Source organism: Mirounga angustirostris, unplaced genomic scaffold (assembly GCF_029215605.1).
Source record: "Mirounga angustirostris isolate CCGP_5_RB_7025 unplaced genomic scaffold, mMirAng1.0.hap1 SCAF_15, whole genome shotgun sequence".
NCBI lineage: Eukaryota > Metazoa > Chordata > Mammalia > Carnivora > Phocidae > Mirounga > Mirounga angustirostris.
In genome coordinates, this window is record NW_026991723.1 from 62,962,870 (window position 1) to 62,978,428 (window position 15,559).

Sequence of the window (15,559 nt, forward strand, 5' to 3'; positions counted from 1 at the left end):
TTCTGATAAGCCTACAAAATATTTTTTAGTCAGCCGACTATGCCCTTCCTAAACAATTTAAATAGATTATTTTCCTCGAGAGGTAAAAACATTCATAAATTTCAAAAGTAAAATAGCAATGCAGTTTTATAAAATAGGCTAGGATGAAAAAGAAATTGAGAAGATGAACTTACAGTTATGACTTCTAGGAGTAGATCAGGTGTCACATGTCATTATGTTATGTCCTTGCATATAACACTTCAATAGCTCTCCACTCTCTTCCAGACAGTCCAAAGTCTTTCACTGGTCTACAGTAAGGCTCCTCCTAACCATCTATGTAAAGTTCTGTGTTTGTAACTCTATGTCTTTTACTTTATCCTTTGGCAAGACCAATCTGCTGATTTTATGTTAAGCTTTATCTTTTCTTCTTTGAGGGCCTTTTTTATGCTGGTCTATGTAGAATTTATATTTTCTTTGTCTCATAAGATCACCTTTTTTAGGAAGCTGTCTCATAAACTGCACACCACACCAAGCTGGGTCAGATGCCTTCCCAAGCTTGGAACGCCCACAAAATATTGTTTGTATCTATATCTGTTTATCTAAATACAATTACACTCTCTTACTGTTTTAGGATTGTCTCTGTGTATGTCTGACTCTTCTAGAATATAAGTTCTTTGAGAACATCTCCTTTGTATTACTCATAAAAATTTTTCATCTTTGGTACCCAACACAATACATAATAGGTATCAGATAATATTAAAGTGGTAGGTATTTTGAGCTTGAAGTAAGGGGGACAAAAGGAATTACATGCCCACTGCCACTGTCCTAGAGCAGACCATCATTTTGCATTGGACATACTGCAGAGCCTCCCAACTGGTTTTTCACTCTCTAATTTTTTTTTTTTTTCACCTTTCAACTTCATCCTTCACACTACAGCTATGGTTCCCTTTCTAAATCTGAAATCTGATTATGGCACCCTCCAGCATCCCAGTAGTCTCCAACTCCTTTTAATAGTTCCATATTGATCTTATGAGAAAAACAGAATTCTTTAGCATAGTTACAATGCTATGAATAATGTCACCTTAGATTTCAAGTGACAAAACTTATATAAACTTTTGCTTTTCTCTTTCATAGTCTGTATTTCAGTTGAACTCTCTTCAGTTCCCAAACCTATGCATATATTAGTCTCTCTGACCTGAATACTCTCTGCTTTTCCTTCCACCTTTGCCCCAGTTCACCTATGTAATTTCTGTTCATCCTCAGGCTTCTGCTTCAAAACCTCCAACTGCTCTCCCCTCCCCAAGTCTTAGTTAAATACCTCTTTTCTGTTCTCACATAGTGTTCCATATTTACTCATATCATAGTTCTTACCTGGCTATACTGAACTTGCCTGTTAATATAGTGTATTGTACATAATATGGTAAGTTCCATTATTAATAGCTACAGTAGCAATGGCTATTTATTGTAGTAGTAACTATTAAGCCACTTATACTCAATATTTAAGCCAGGAACAGTGCAAAATAAATACCTATCACCTTGTTTTATTCTTATTTTTTTTAAGTTTTTATTCATTGAAATAATCTCTACACCCAGTGTGGAGCTCGAACTCACGACCCCAAGATCAAGAGTCACATGCTCTTGCAACTGAGCCAGCCAGGTGCCCCTTTCACCTTATTTTAAAAATGAGGAAAATGAGTCAAAGAGCTAGTCATTAGCCAGGATTCTAACCCAGGTCTTTCTGACTAGACCCGTGCTCTTAACCACTGTACTATGTTGACTCCCTGGAGCTGTTTTTGTGGTTTACCATTGTGTCTGTAGGATCTAAGTGTACTGAGTGGCATTTAGTAGGCATTCGATCCATATGAGTTGAATGAATGAATGGTAAAACCAGTACAAGGAAATAAAGACTTGAAGGTGGGGTTTGGAGTGTAAATTAATTCATCATCATAGCAGTTTTACTGAGAGGAAGGCCTTAGTGGGTTAATGACTTTTTAAAACTCAGAAAAGAAATAGAAGCAATGGAGACATGGGCTAGAAAAATGACTCTTAGAAGAAGGATAACAATATGTATGAAAAGATCCACACGGTAAGAGGTGTTCATTTGATGACAGATTTATTGTCACCCCAAATGACTGATTTTCATTGCAAAAAACACATCACTTTCCTACTTTTAACACCTTATGAATCTGGTATTTATTACTAAAATCCCCAAAGAAAAGGTTAATGATTTACATTGAAAGTGTGAAACCTGTTTCTAGTGGGTATCTCTACATGGAATATTAGCCACATAGAAGAGTTTTCCTTCAGTGCTGCTTCCGCATTGAGCTGTAGTTATTCAGATTGGGTAGGTGGCATTTGTAGCCATTTTTTGAGATGACTTTGTAGAATTAAAGAAAAAAATATTGGTTAACCTGGGAACAATCTGCCCATAGATATATCTATTTTTATAGAATAGTCAATTTACTTTGAGCCTGAATTCAGTTAGTTAGCATTTTACATGGGAATTGTTTTACAAAATTGATTTATGCTATCTGCTTTCTAACAAAGCACATAAACCCTAAACATGAGGCTGTGTTCATCCAGGAACATTTCACACTGCTGAGGCTGAAGCCGATCCTCAGAATATGACTCAGGTATATGCATTGCCTGAAATTCCTCGAGATCAAAATGCTGCAGAATCATGGGAAACCTTAGAAGCGGTATGTTAAAAATTATTTTCATTTTGTTAGCTGTGAGGCATAAAAGTAAGTAACTTCCTTTTCTTCTCTCTTTTTAAGGACTTAATTGAACTTAGCCAACTGGTCACTGATTTCTCTCTCCTAGTGAATGTAAGTATTATAATTGTTTTTGGCTCAGAGATGTTAGATTAATAGGATAAGAAGCTTTTATTAATTCCTACGCTTTTGATTAGAATTTTAATAGAAGTTACAATTTTTAAGACTGGTATTGAGCCATGGATAGAAGTCTAACAGTCCTCAGCCTCCAGATCAGTTTAATAAACATTTATCAAGCATTTGTTATATAAAAGGTCCTGTGTTAAACCTTGGCACCAGGGGTCTGACAAGGTTAGCTATGGAAATAAATGAGGCCTATTCTCTGCCTTTAAGGATTTATAGTGGGTGGAGATAAGTTTGGACCCCAAAAACTGAAATTTCAAGCATGAGTATTAAATGCAAAAATGAGGTATGAAGGGGAAGTATTATCAGCTCTAACAGAAGCATTTAATTCCAAGGGAGGGAGGCAGGGATTGTAAGGTGGAAGCATTAAGAATAGCTTCATGAGATAGGTAGCATTTGCTTGAGCCTTGAAAATTGAGTCAAATGTCAATAGATGGGAGTGGGGAAGGGTGCATTTGAAAACAGCTGAACAAAGACATGGAGTAGAGAAGTGTATGGCCTTTCAGGAATGACAAGTATTGCGGTATAACCAAAGCATGAGATACTATGGGCAAGCAAAGTAAGGAGTGTGAGTGCCTGACTGAGATGGCATTGAGGGCCATACCAAAGAATTTGCACTTTAATTTGTAGGCATTGAGGAGCCGATATGGATTTTTGAGCAGGTTAGAGTGATACGATCCAGTCTGGTTGAGAAGGATTACTGTTAGCAGTGTGAATAATGGCTTGGGGAAGGGAGCGATAATAGGCAGGATGACTAGTTAGGAATCAAGCAAGAGTTTCACCAAGAGCAATGGCAATACAAGTATAAAGGTAAAGGACAGCTGAGGGGCGTTTCTGGGTAGACTTAGTAGAAATGGAGGAAGATGGAAGAGTCAAACATTAAGGTTTTATTCTGCGTAATTGGGTAGCCAGTCTCATATTGTTAACATAGATGAGGAAACATAAAGTAGATTTGGTGGGAAAGACAGAATAGGTTTTCTGTCATTATTTTTCTAAATTATTCTTAGTTTCCTTCCCAGGAATTATAGGAAGGTTGGATATATGTGTGTATCTGTATGCACATACAGGAACAAACCTGTGTCTGCTCATGCTTCTGTCTAGGTTTAGTTCTTTGTTCTTGATCAAACCATGATCTGGGGGTTTTACATCTTTGAATTATGGTTTCCCTGACATCTGGCTTTCAAGTATAAGAGGTTCCTGGGTTATACAATCTCAGAATTGGAATTGGACAGGACTTACGAGGCCAGCGAATCTCATTCTTCTGTTCTTTTTTTTTTTTTTTTAAAGATTTTATTTATTTATTTGAGACAGAGAGAATGAGAGAGAGAAAGCACCTGAGAGGGGGGAGGGTCAGAGGCAGAAGCAGGCTCCCTGCCGAGCAGGGAGCCCGATGCGGGACTCGATCCAGGGACTCCAGGATCATGACCTGAGCCGAAGGCAGTCGCTTAACCAACTGAGCCACCCAGGCGCCCCTCATTATTCTGTTCTTGCCCCAGCTTCTCCTATAGATGGTTTTTTGCCTCTTCCTGAACAGTTACAGTGCAGGGATACTTTATACTTGAGCCATTCCATTTGGAGACTCTGCCTCGTAGAAGTTCTTCCTTATATAAACACTGCCCTATAATAACTTCCCTCTGGTGCTTTTGCCCTCTTGGAGCCGTATGCTGAACAAGTTTTGTCATATTTCCATATAAAATTTTTCAACTTTTTGAGACCAACATTATCCTTCCTCACCCTGTCCAACCTCATCATATTTTTTTCTTTTAAGAACTTTTAATTCTTTAATATGTTCCTTCTAGAATATGATTTCTAGGCTTTTCAATGCTAGTCCCTTCATCTGTTTGTTTTCTAGTTTTTGTATTTTTTCTTGAAATCTAATGCCTAAAATTGAACATCAGTAAATTGTTTAAAGCATTTTCCTTAGAAGCAAAATGCTTGAAGTTTCTGGATTAGGTATCTGTATAATCTATCCATATACTTGCATCTAAAAGGGAATGATAGAAGAATCCCCAAATATTTGTTGTTTCAGAATTGAGATTTATTCAGCTATTCTAACTCTCTGATCTAATGTAGTTTGTAAAATCTGTAGGTGTATGGTATATACAAATACATACATTTGTCAAAAGTCATTGATATCTACACATTAAAATGTGTGAGTTATAGGGCGCCTGGGTGGCTCAGATGGTTAAGCGTCTGCCTTCGGCTCAGGTCATGATCCCAGGGTCTTGGGATCGAGTCCCGCATCGGGCTCCCTGCTCCTTGGGAGCCTGCTTCTCCTTCTGCCTCTCTCTCTCTCTCATGAATAAATAAATAAAAATCTTAAAAAAAAAATGTGTGAGTTATAATGTATGTAAATTATACCTCAATAATAGTTGATTTAAGAAACAAACAAACATGTACAGAGTTCTTCTCATTCCAGACAAATACATTTCCCTTCCAGAGGGATAGGCACATGAAAGGAAAATTGAGGGCTTGCAGCCATTTAATAATTATATATCCGATTAGATTACGTAAGCAGCTCCTAACCCCTAATAATCTAAGGAAGATTTGTGTAGGAAGGCTTTGACTATAGCCATAGTTGTATACAAATGTCCTATTTATAATAATCTGTGTGAGGACATGGAACAGAATGTATTAGGCAAAAGCTCAAAGGAGAACCACTGATTACTGTTCCCGGGGTGATTGAGTTCTCACGACCACATGGTCAGGACTCACAGAAGCTCCATTTAGGCACCAAATGACTTGGGAACATAAGCAGAGTAACCACATCCTCTCATTATCATCACATGGACATGATAGTATCTAGACAAATTAACCATGTATTTTGGAGCACTTCCTGTGTGCATAGGACTGTGCTAATAAGTAAGCTCCGTGAAGAATAGAGAACAATTAAAAACAAAACAAAACCCTGTAGGATAGTCTTGATAATTGCGTAACATTGTGAATGTACTTAATGCTACTAAATTGCACACTAAAAATGGTTAAAACTGTAAATTTTATATTATGTATTTTTTACCATAATGAAAAATGAACCTACAAAGCCATCGAGAGGTCCAGGTGCAGTCCAGTAATAATATCTAAGCATCCTCCTTCAGTTTTCTTCAACTTTTATTGCTCAAGTGCCCTCTTCTCTTCCTGTACTTATGGAACTAGCCCTATTTCTTGTCAAGGGGAATTTAAAGAACTCTGGACCTGTCACTCAGTGGCATGTCACCCTTGCTGCTGGTCCAGTTTTGTCTCTACCTTCTACCTTATTCCCTAGGCATAAAAACTGGGTTGTAGTGGATTAGATCAGATCAGATCAATCGGATTTATTACCCACTTGACTTTAAGGATGTTGTTTGACGACAATGAACTTCGTAAAATTGATGGGAGGACTAAATGAGAATAACGTCTGTTACTTCCCATCCCCTTTCCTTCCACTGACTCCAACTGCATTCCTGTCTTTGTCCCTCCCTTATAGGATTCCCTCTTTGGCTCCTTGCTTAGAGTTCTACCACTGTTACCTTTAGACTTGTACTACTACTATAGTCTCTACAGTCCCCTCCTATTGCTGAATCCTGTGATATCGACATCCTACTTAGCTACTCTGTTTATTGCCTACTCCAGGCCAGTATTATCCTGGACTCTATATATAGTAGTGTTTGTATGTTTCTGGGCTTTTCTGTATGTATGATTTATTGCCTATGATTAAGAATTATAGATTAGGTACTTTTGGACTTCAGAACCAGGATAGCCCAGTGTTAACCTGGATTGGCCAAGATCTAAGACTAGAGCTAGCCTTGAAAAATGGCTGTAATTGAGAGTCAGGAATAAAGGAAAATAACCACTTTTGGCAATAGCTTCTTAAAGAAACCTGTAGCTTTTAGCACATTAATAAAACTGTACAACTACTAGCAGGACTCTCCAAGGGAGAGCATTTTTATTGATGTAAATAGATTTGGGGATGGATTTGTTGAAAGTATTACTGTTGCTTGATATAGAGGATGCTGGGTATACAAGTCTCCACAACAAGCATTCAAGGGAAAAACAGTTCATTAGTTTTGACTTCGGATGCCCAAATTGCATTCTGCTTGACCAACATTAATTTAATAAATCACATTTTTTCCCAGAATCTTAGATGCTCCTATAACTGCTTATTAAGATTCAGTTATTTTTTCAGAAAGAATATTAAGGGGACCTAATTCACTATTTTTTAAAATGAAATGCATAGACATATTCTTAGAGTCTTTTGAGAATTCTTTTTTCTTTTACTAAGGGAAGAGTCTTTATATTACTTTAGAGAAACACTAGTGTCTTTCATATATGGTTTAACTCCTTGTTAAAGGGGTGCTGAGAACATATATGAGGGGCCAAAGTCTAAAATGTCAAAAGGGGAGTTTGAAGATTATCAAGTGTGGGAGGCCCAGGCAGATGAAAGCAAACATAAGCAAATCAGAAGCAAAAAAGGGAGGTTGGTAGGTATAGGAAAATTATTTGGGGCCTGAGAAAAAGGAGACTATTGGCTATTTTCCCTCTACCCCTCAGCTCATCAAGATGTGGAGGTTGGTGATCACACCTGTGATTTATCTGTGAATACAGACTTTCAGGCAAGAATGGAAAGTGTTAGGGATCTCCCAAATAGAAACAATGATAGAAATTCAGTGTCAGAAATCCCAACAGGTTGGATGTTACTTGTGTTGGCACTTATGCTTCTATGGGTTGGAAGAAGAAAGCTAACATTAAAAAAGTTTATTGTCTGAGGAAAATAAAAAGTGAATAAATGAATGGCTAGAAGAGATCTAATGCCAAGAATTTTCAAGCCTCATAGGAAAAAGTTTAGTACACTTTTTAGAAAAGAAAGATTCTTGAGAAGATCAGGATGACTTTTTTCTCCTCACGCTCTACAGACCCTATCTCATTTTATCCTCACTTCACTTCTTTGAGGTATATCATCATCCTCACTTGAGAGATGAGAGTTTTGACAACTGGAGAGCTTGAATAATTTGTCCAAGGGCACACAGTGCTGGAATTTGAACACAGGACATCTGGCCAAGAAGGTTATGCCCTTAATCCAGTTGTGTACATATATTAGTGGTTTTTAAAGTGTGAGAATCATGGTCTTGCAGCATCACCTGGGAACTCATAAGACATGCAAATTCTCAGGCATCACCTGAAGTTCTATGGAATCAGAAACTCTGGAGGTGGGGGCGCCTGGGTGGCTCAGTTGGTTAAGCGACTGCCTTTGGCTCAGGTCATGATCCTGGAGTCACGGGATCGAGTCCCGCATCGGGCTCCCTGCTCGTCAGGGAGTCTGCTTCTCCCTCTGACCCTCCTCCCTCTCATGCTCTCTGTTTCTCATTCTCTCTCTCTCAAATAAATAAAATCTTAAAAAAAAAAAAAAAGATAAAAAAAAGAAAAAAGAAACTCTGGAGGTGGGACCCAGCAGTCCATGCTTTAATAAGTCTTCTGGGCAATTCTGGTGCTTACTCACATGTGAGAATCATTGTACTTGTCTTAGAAATGTTAAAAGGAAAACTGATAAAGGACTTTTTTAGGGGTTGTGTTAGAGATACCAAGATAGCAGTGGAGGATACAGGAATGAAGGGATACCATGAAAGGTCTACCAGGGAAAAGGTGCATACTTGGTGTATGAGAAGGGAAGGAATGTCAATAATGCTTAAGGAAGCAACTGTGGGGAAATAATTAGCTGTGTTGTGTTTCGTGTCCTTGAATGATGGTTGGAGTTAGAAGAGTGTTATATCTGATTCAGTGTAAGTTAAGAGGGCAATCAAATGCTTCAGGATTCAAGTTGAATTATTTCACAGTCATTGTAGAAGTGGGATTTAGCTGGGATCAAAGAAGGATTCTTTTCTTTTTTCTGTGAATTAAAAAAAAAAGAAAAACCTAGGGGCACCTGGGTGGCTCAGTCGGTTAAGTGTCCAACTCTGGGTTTTGGCTCAGATCATGATCTCAGGATCATGGAATCAAGCCCCATGTTGGGCTCTGCGCCCAGCATGGAGTCTGCTTAAGACTCTCCTTCCTCTCCCTCTCCCCCTCCCCACCAAATGCACATGCACTCTCTGTCTCTAAAATAAATAAATGAATTTTTAAAAACAAACAAAAAACCCCCTAGTCTGTATATTGATGTGATGGGGTTACTTGAGTTTTATACATTTGTCAGAATTCATCTTTCTGTACCCTTAAAATGGGTGCATATTATTGTATGTAAATTCTGTCTAAATTTTATTTAAAATGGGAATGTGTTCCTGTGGCAAGTAATGAGTTCCCATCATTGGAGGTGTTTGAGCTGAGGCTCAGTAACAACTAGTGAGAAATGTAGTGGGGCTTCACACCTCTGAGGGGAAGGTTATTCCTTCTACCCAGAGGTTCCATGAGTCACAGGTTCTGTTGTGTCAGCACAGGTGTTGCCGTTTGTAGAATGCTTTATTAATATCTTTGATCTGAAACATTTTAACTTGTAATGATTTTAAAATGTATTAAAGTGTACAGGTGTGAAACTCAGGACAGTAAATGCATTCATTGCTCCCTACTGCATATCACAAGTGGAAAGTTTTCATAACTGATCAAACCAAATTATATTCTCATTTTTAAAATGTAATCATTTATATTTATGGATCCAAGGGCATTTTACTCCGGCAAATTTACGTGTTTTAAATTTTTGACTCTTCAAAGAAGTTAAAGAGGTTTTTTTTTTTAAGATTTTATTTATTTATTTGACAGAGAGAGAGACAGCGAGAGAGAGAACACAAGCAGGGGGAGTGGGAGAGGGAGAAGCAGGCTTCCCGCGGAGCAGGGAGCCCAATGCGGGGCTCGATCCCAGGACCCTAGGATCATGACCTGAGCCGAAGGCAGATGCTTAACGACTGAGCCACCCAGGTGCCCCAGTTAAAGAGGTTTTTATGTTTGATTTTGTTTTTGTTTTTTATCATCAACCTCACCGCGACATGTAAATGCTTATTTGGATTTTTCTTCTCTTACAAAGAAGATTCATTTGGAGAATAATATGTTTGTATGTTTGAATGAGTTTTAGTCTGAGATGCTTTTTCCTATAAAGGTGCCACCCTTTTATTATCTAATAATTAAGTCACTTTTTTTCTTTATACAAGTGAATTTGTACTTTCGACATAGTTTATCAGACGTTATTAATGAACCACTCTTCAGACTGCAAGGCTGCAGTACACGGGATCCTGATTACAGGAATTAAAATAGTGTGTATTGGCTGAGTACTGCTCCCCAGCAGGACCGCTCACTCATAATTCCTTTGCATCTAGTCTCAGCAGGAGAAGATTGACAGCATTGAAGACCATGTCAACAGAGCTGCTGTGAATGTTGAAGAGGGAACCAAAAACTTGGGGAAGGTAAGATTCTGCTCCTGCTGACAAATCAATGGTACTCTGGCTCCCAGGAATCTCTAGTATTAACCCAATTGATCTGCTCTCTTTAATGTGGAAGGAACCAGCAATTAAGGAAATAAGGAACAAACGACACATAGTAGTGCAAGAAATCAATGACTGTTGTAATATTCTACTCTAAGATTCATTCTGTTGGGCGAGAAATTTTTTTAGGGTATAAACCAAAGCCCCGCTATAAGGCATTTTGGTGTTACAAGGCAATATTTGCAGAGGTTCAGGGAGTGAAGTAGAGAGTGTTGCCAGAATCCAGCAGGGGCAAGAGGGTAAGGATGTGACAGTACGTGGGGAGGGGGACCATCTCTTTCCCATAGAATATTGCTTTTTTTTAAAAAAAAGATTTTATTTATTTGAGACAGAATGAGAGAGACAGAGAGCACATGAGAGGGGGGAGGGTCAGAGGGAGAAGCAGACTCCCTGCCGAGCAGGGAGCCCGATGCGGGACTCGATCCAGGGACTCCAGGATCATGACCTGAGCCGAAGGCAGTCGCTCAACCGACTGAGCCACCCAGGCACCCTAGAATATTGCTTTTAACCCCAGGTATACAGCACAGGATAATCTCTATGCAACATAAAAGCTTTAGGGATATCTATAGCAGCTGAAACTGTTTAAATAAGTTTGCTAGATAGTTAGTGGATTGATTGTTTTGCAAGTAAAATCAATTTGTAGTAGTCCACTCTTTGTAGCTCATTTCTCCAAGTTCTGAGATGAGCAATTGTAGTACCTGTGGAATACTCCCCCCACCCCCCAATCTCTAAGGTTAATTATGTACCAAGAGTTAAAGAAGCATTGCCAGGAGTAATGAGAGGAAAATGCACATCACCACAGGCGGATATTCTCAACACAATTTCTAAATTGAATTTTTTTTTTTTTTTTTTTTACAGGCTGCAAAATACAAGCTGGCAGCTCTGCCTGTGGCAGGTGCACTCATCGGAGGAGTGGTGGGGGGTCCGATTGGCCTCCTTGCAGGCTTCAAAGTGGCAGGAATTGCAGCTGCACTTGGTGGTGGGGTGTTGGGCTTCACAGGTGGAAAATTGATACAAAGAAAGAAACAGAAAATGATGGAGAAGCTCACTTCCAGCTGTCCAGATCTTCCCAGCCAAACTGACAAAAAATGCAGTTAAAAACCAAACTTCAGTATTATTGGCACCAATATGTTTATCCTAATGAGGACCTTTGCTACTGTTGGACACTCAGTCAGCTTTTGGAACATGATTATGTCAAGATAGTGGCTGTAGATGCTCAAATGGGATTGAACTGTGATAAGTGGATATATCTTTTTGTTTGCTGGAGTGTTAGTGGAGATGTTAGAGATTGAGGAGCCTGGGTTGAGGGTGTGTAATGTTGTCAGGTAAAGTTTAAGGACTGCCAGGGAGCAGATTTTTGCCTGGAAATGTGAAAAATGAATTTATAACTTTGATAAGGACTTGAGATGTATGGATATGATGGATTATGGAAGACTAGTCTATTCCATAACCCTGACTTGGAGACCCTAAGGCTAAGTGTATTCTAAATATGCTTATTTATCTCCTAAATATAGGAGGTTATTTAGGCCTGTTAACAAAGAAAAGAATGGGGAGTTCAGGAGCCTTTCTTATCAAATAAGGAAATCAGGATCTAGTAAGGGGTGCAGATGAACTACAGAATGGAGTCCATTTGGTGAACCCTATTACAGTTTGGTCCACCTGTATTTTCTGGTGAAGGACACTAATAGTGTAAGAAAAAGGAAAGGGAGGTACAACTTCTCTTTGAGATACCTTAATTTGTGACACTGGCTTCTTCTGTGAGCTCCTCCTTCTGTCTCTTTAAATAAAGAACACAGAATCTCAAGTGATAGGGGACTATTAAGCCAGTCACTAAGCTTGGTCTGTCAGCCTGTCTCTTAACACCTCAAAGATCTAGTGCCCTCTGCCTTCCCTGCCTTGTAATTCTGCAAAGTTCTTTGGCTTGTGGGATGAATTCTACCCATGTGTAATGAGGACTTCTCATAATCTGCTTTCTTGTATTGTGTCCCATCTCTGTTCATCTTTTCCTGTAACCTTTAGGTTAAAGAGAGAAAGGAAGAGAAAGCTCCAAATATTTCCAACATTGTTAGAGTGTGAGGTAAAAAAATAAGCAGAAGACAGGGGGACACCAGCTCATTTCTTGGGGCATCTTAAAATTTCAAGAGACTGATGTACGGGCCACACAAGGAATCTCTGACCCTAAGTCTTTTCAGCTGGCCCTTTGGGGAGCTAAGAACTAGCTTTCTACCTCACTTCTGTTACTACCATCCTTTCCCCAGGCTTTGCTGTCTCTATGCTTTGCTTTACTTTTCACAGCTGTTATTTCTTCCTAAGAATGGCATTCTTGCTAGTCTTTTCTCACATTGAAGCTGATAGACAAAGCCTGGTGCCAAGACTGATCCTGATGAAGGATTTGTGGTGCTAACCCCAACACTTGACATTGATAGCAAGCATGGCCCAGCCCAATCCAGTGTCTATCTCAAATAGCCAAAACAGGTAGCCTCATCCTGTACCCCCAATTCATTTGAAATAGGAAGGAGCCACCTTTTGCCTTAATCTTTACCGTTTTCTGAGAGCAGAGAAATGGGCACCTTTACCACAAAATGTGTGAGCTCAGGAGCCAAACAGATTCCTCTGGTGGTTGAATGGTTTATCACTTCTCTCTCGTTGAGTTTACTCTTAATTTGTATTGTTTGCTTGCTACCTTTTACTTCTTTGTCTAATGTAGATAGACCTTTCTCTCACACTTTTTTGACTCTCACCAATGAAGTCTAATGAAGAGAAAGCACCGTTTCTTACTGGCATTAAATAACTGGAAAATATCAAGTATTGCTATCTGCTGACTTGTATCTTCAGTATGATGCCAAAAAGGAAGTGCTTTGAATAAGTGTCAGATTCTGATGCAGTATTTGATACTGGTACCTGTAAGGTTAGGGTAATTATTTTGGAACTCCACCTTCTTAAATATTTTCTGATCTTTGCTGTCCTTTAACACAGAGTATTCAAACCAGAACGAGGACTCATCCAGGGTGCTTATTTAAAACAAGATTGCTAAACTTCAGTCGCATTGGTAACTCTAACAATGGCCAGCCAGTCTGGCCTGGTCAGCTAAAATTATAAATTTAAAGTATAGTTACATCAAGATTCAGCTGTATCATTGAATTCTGTAATTTCCAAGTATTCTCCCCTTCAGTGTGGCCCAGTCTTCTTTGCTCCATATCATTCTCACTCTGCCAACCCACAACTGGCTACACTTTTTAGCCCACCATCTTTTTTTTTTTTTTAATGTTGATTTATTTATTTTAGAAAGAGAGAAACACAGCATGAGCGGGAGGGGCAGAGGGAGTCTTAAGCAGACTCCACACTGAGCGTAGAGTCTGATGCGGGGCTCAGTCTCACGACCCTGAGTTGTGAGACCAAGAGTCGGACGCTTAACCGACTGTGCCACCCAGGTGCCCCCTACCCTTAGCCCACCATCTTAGTGGCACTAGGGACTCATTACCCTATCAGGCTAGTTTTACATGGAAACTGGAGGAGAGAGGAGGCCTATTGTAATTGAAGCTTACATTTTGTTTGAGGATCTTGCATTTTTCATCAGCCAGTTTGGGATACCACTGTATGTGCTCATATAGGACTTTGATTTTTACTACTCATCAGGATTGGAATATTACTCCAGAAGTCTTCATGCTCAGGCAAATTGCCGTCCTTTTAAAAAGTTTTATAGTTTAAAATCATTTAGAAATTATATCTAATTTCCCCATAATAGAATCTAATAGCTAACTTTTTGTAGAAATTTCTAGAAGTGTTTAATCAACTATAAATTATATACCTATAAACTGTAAAGTGCTTAGAGGTATGAATTAGTTAATATGACACAGAAACCAATCTTAAACTGAATTTAATGCCCTAGGGTACCAGATTAAATTTATCTTCTCTGTGATTCATGTCTTATTTTTACTAGATTGAAGTTAGAAGATAAGGGTCACTTTGATTAAGTTCTTAAAATTTACAGAGGTACAAACTTCCAGTTATAAAATTAAATTACAGGGGTGAAAAGTACAGAATAGAGGGGGGAAATAGAGGTTCATTTGAATAAAAGTGCTTCTAAAGACCTTTTTTGTTTTTCTAAACTCTTTCTGATACAATAATCTGAGAATTTCTCTGTAGAGCAGAGACTTTGAAACTTTGTGGTTGTAACCCACAGTAAAAAATGCATTTATATAAAAACTCAGAATATGTATAATGGAGAATACCATTATGTGTAGTGTACTCTGATGTTTTTTATTTCAGTTTTTAAAATATTGCTGGTTGCAACCTACCAAATTGATTTCATAACCTACCAATGGGTTGTGACCCTTAGTTTGAAAAGAAGAAGACACCATATGGAGGAACGGATATTTATTGAATATCTTCTGTTTTCCAGGCACTTCACTAGGCATTTTACAGGTAAGGAAACTGAGTCTCAGAGAAGTTGAGTGACTTGCAGAGGGTTATTCAGCTGTAAAAGGTTGAAACCAGAGGGATGTTAACTAGGTCTCTTGAACTACAAAAATTTGTTACTCTCATACCATGCTGCTTCTGTATATAAAATTAAGGTAGGCCATTCATCCTGCTTCACCCAAATACTGGTATATTCCATAAGGCAGGCTTGCTGTGAAATTACATGTGCTGTTTATTTGCAGTTGTTGTTGTTTTTTTTTTAATCTTTTGTCGTGAAGTGTCCTACAGCCTCAAAGTTTTTAATAGTGGCTGATGTAGAAGGTACCTAGTGCTGAATTTGGTCCTTAGACTGTAAAATTAAAAATGTTTCCGTCCCACCTACACATCCCTACAAATTTCCTCGTATTCCATGGGTTATAGCCATCTCTTCAGCAGTGCTTTTTTGTATTGAAAATGAAATCTGTTTTTTTTTTTTAAATCTATCATAACTCAGAATCAAATGATTACTGTCTTTTTATTTTATTTTATTCTTTTTTTTTTAAAGATTTTATTTATTTGAGAGAGAAAATGAGAGAGAGAGCATGAGAGGGAGGAGGGTCAGAGGGAGAAGCAGACTCCCTGCTGAGCAGGGAGCCCGATGCGGGACTCGATCCCGGGACTCCAGGATCATGACCTGAGCCGAAGGCAGTCGCTTAACCAACTGAGCCACCCAGGCACCCCTGTCTTTTTAAAACGGTACTCCTGGGAAGCCACGTACTTACTGTAGGGATATTAGTATTACTTAGAACATTTTTGAAACTTTACTTTTGGAATTGCCTCCAAAGA

General features: G+C 38.7%; 1 protein-coding gene across 1 annotated transcript in view; it reads left to right on the plus strand.

Annotated features, from left to right (window-relative positions):
* Positions 1-14,975, plus strand: part of STX17 (syntaxin 17) — a 63,188-nt gene extending 48,213 nt beyond the window's left edge. The window contains exons 5-8 of the mRNA XM_045882782.3: positions 2,563-2,678; positions 2,757-2,807; positions 10,151-10,237; positions 11,174-14,975. Of these exons, the coding sequence (XP_045738738.1) occupies positions 2,563-2,678; positions 2,757-2,807; positions 10,151-10,237; positions 11,174-11,413 (494 nt within the window). The 3' untranslated portion in view covers positions 11,414-14,975. The remainder of the gene's footprint in view (positions 1-2,562; positions 2,679-2,756; positions 2,808-10,150; positions 10,238-11,173) is intronic.
* Positions 14,976-15,559: the final 584 nt, after the last annotated feature.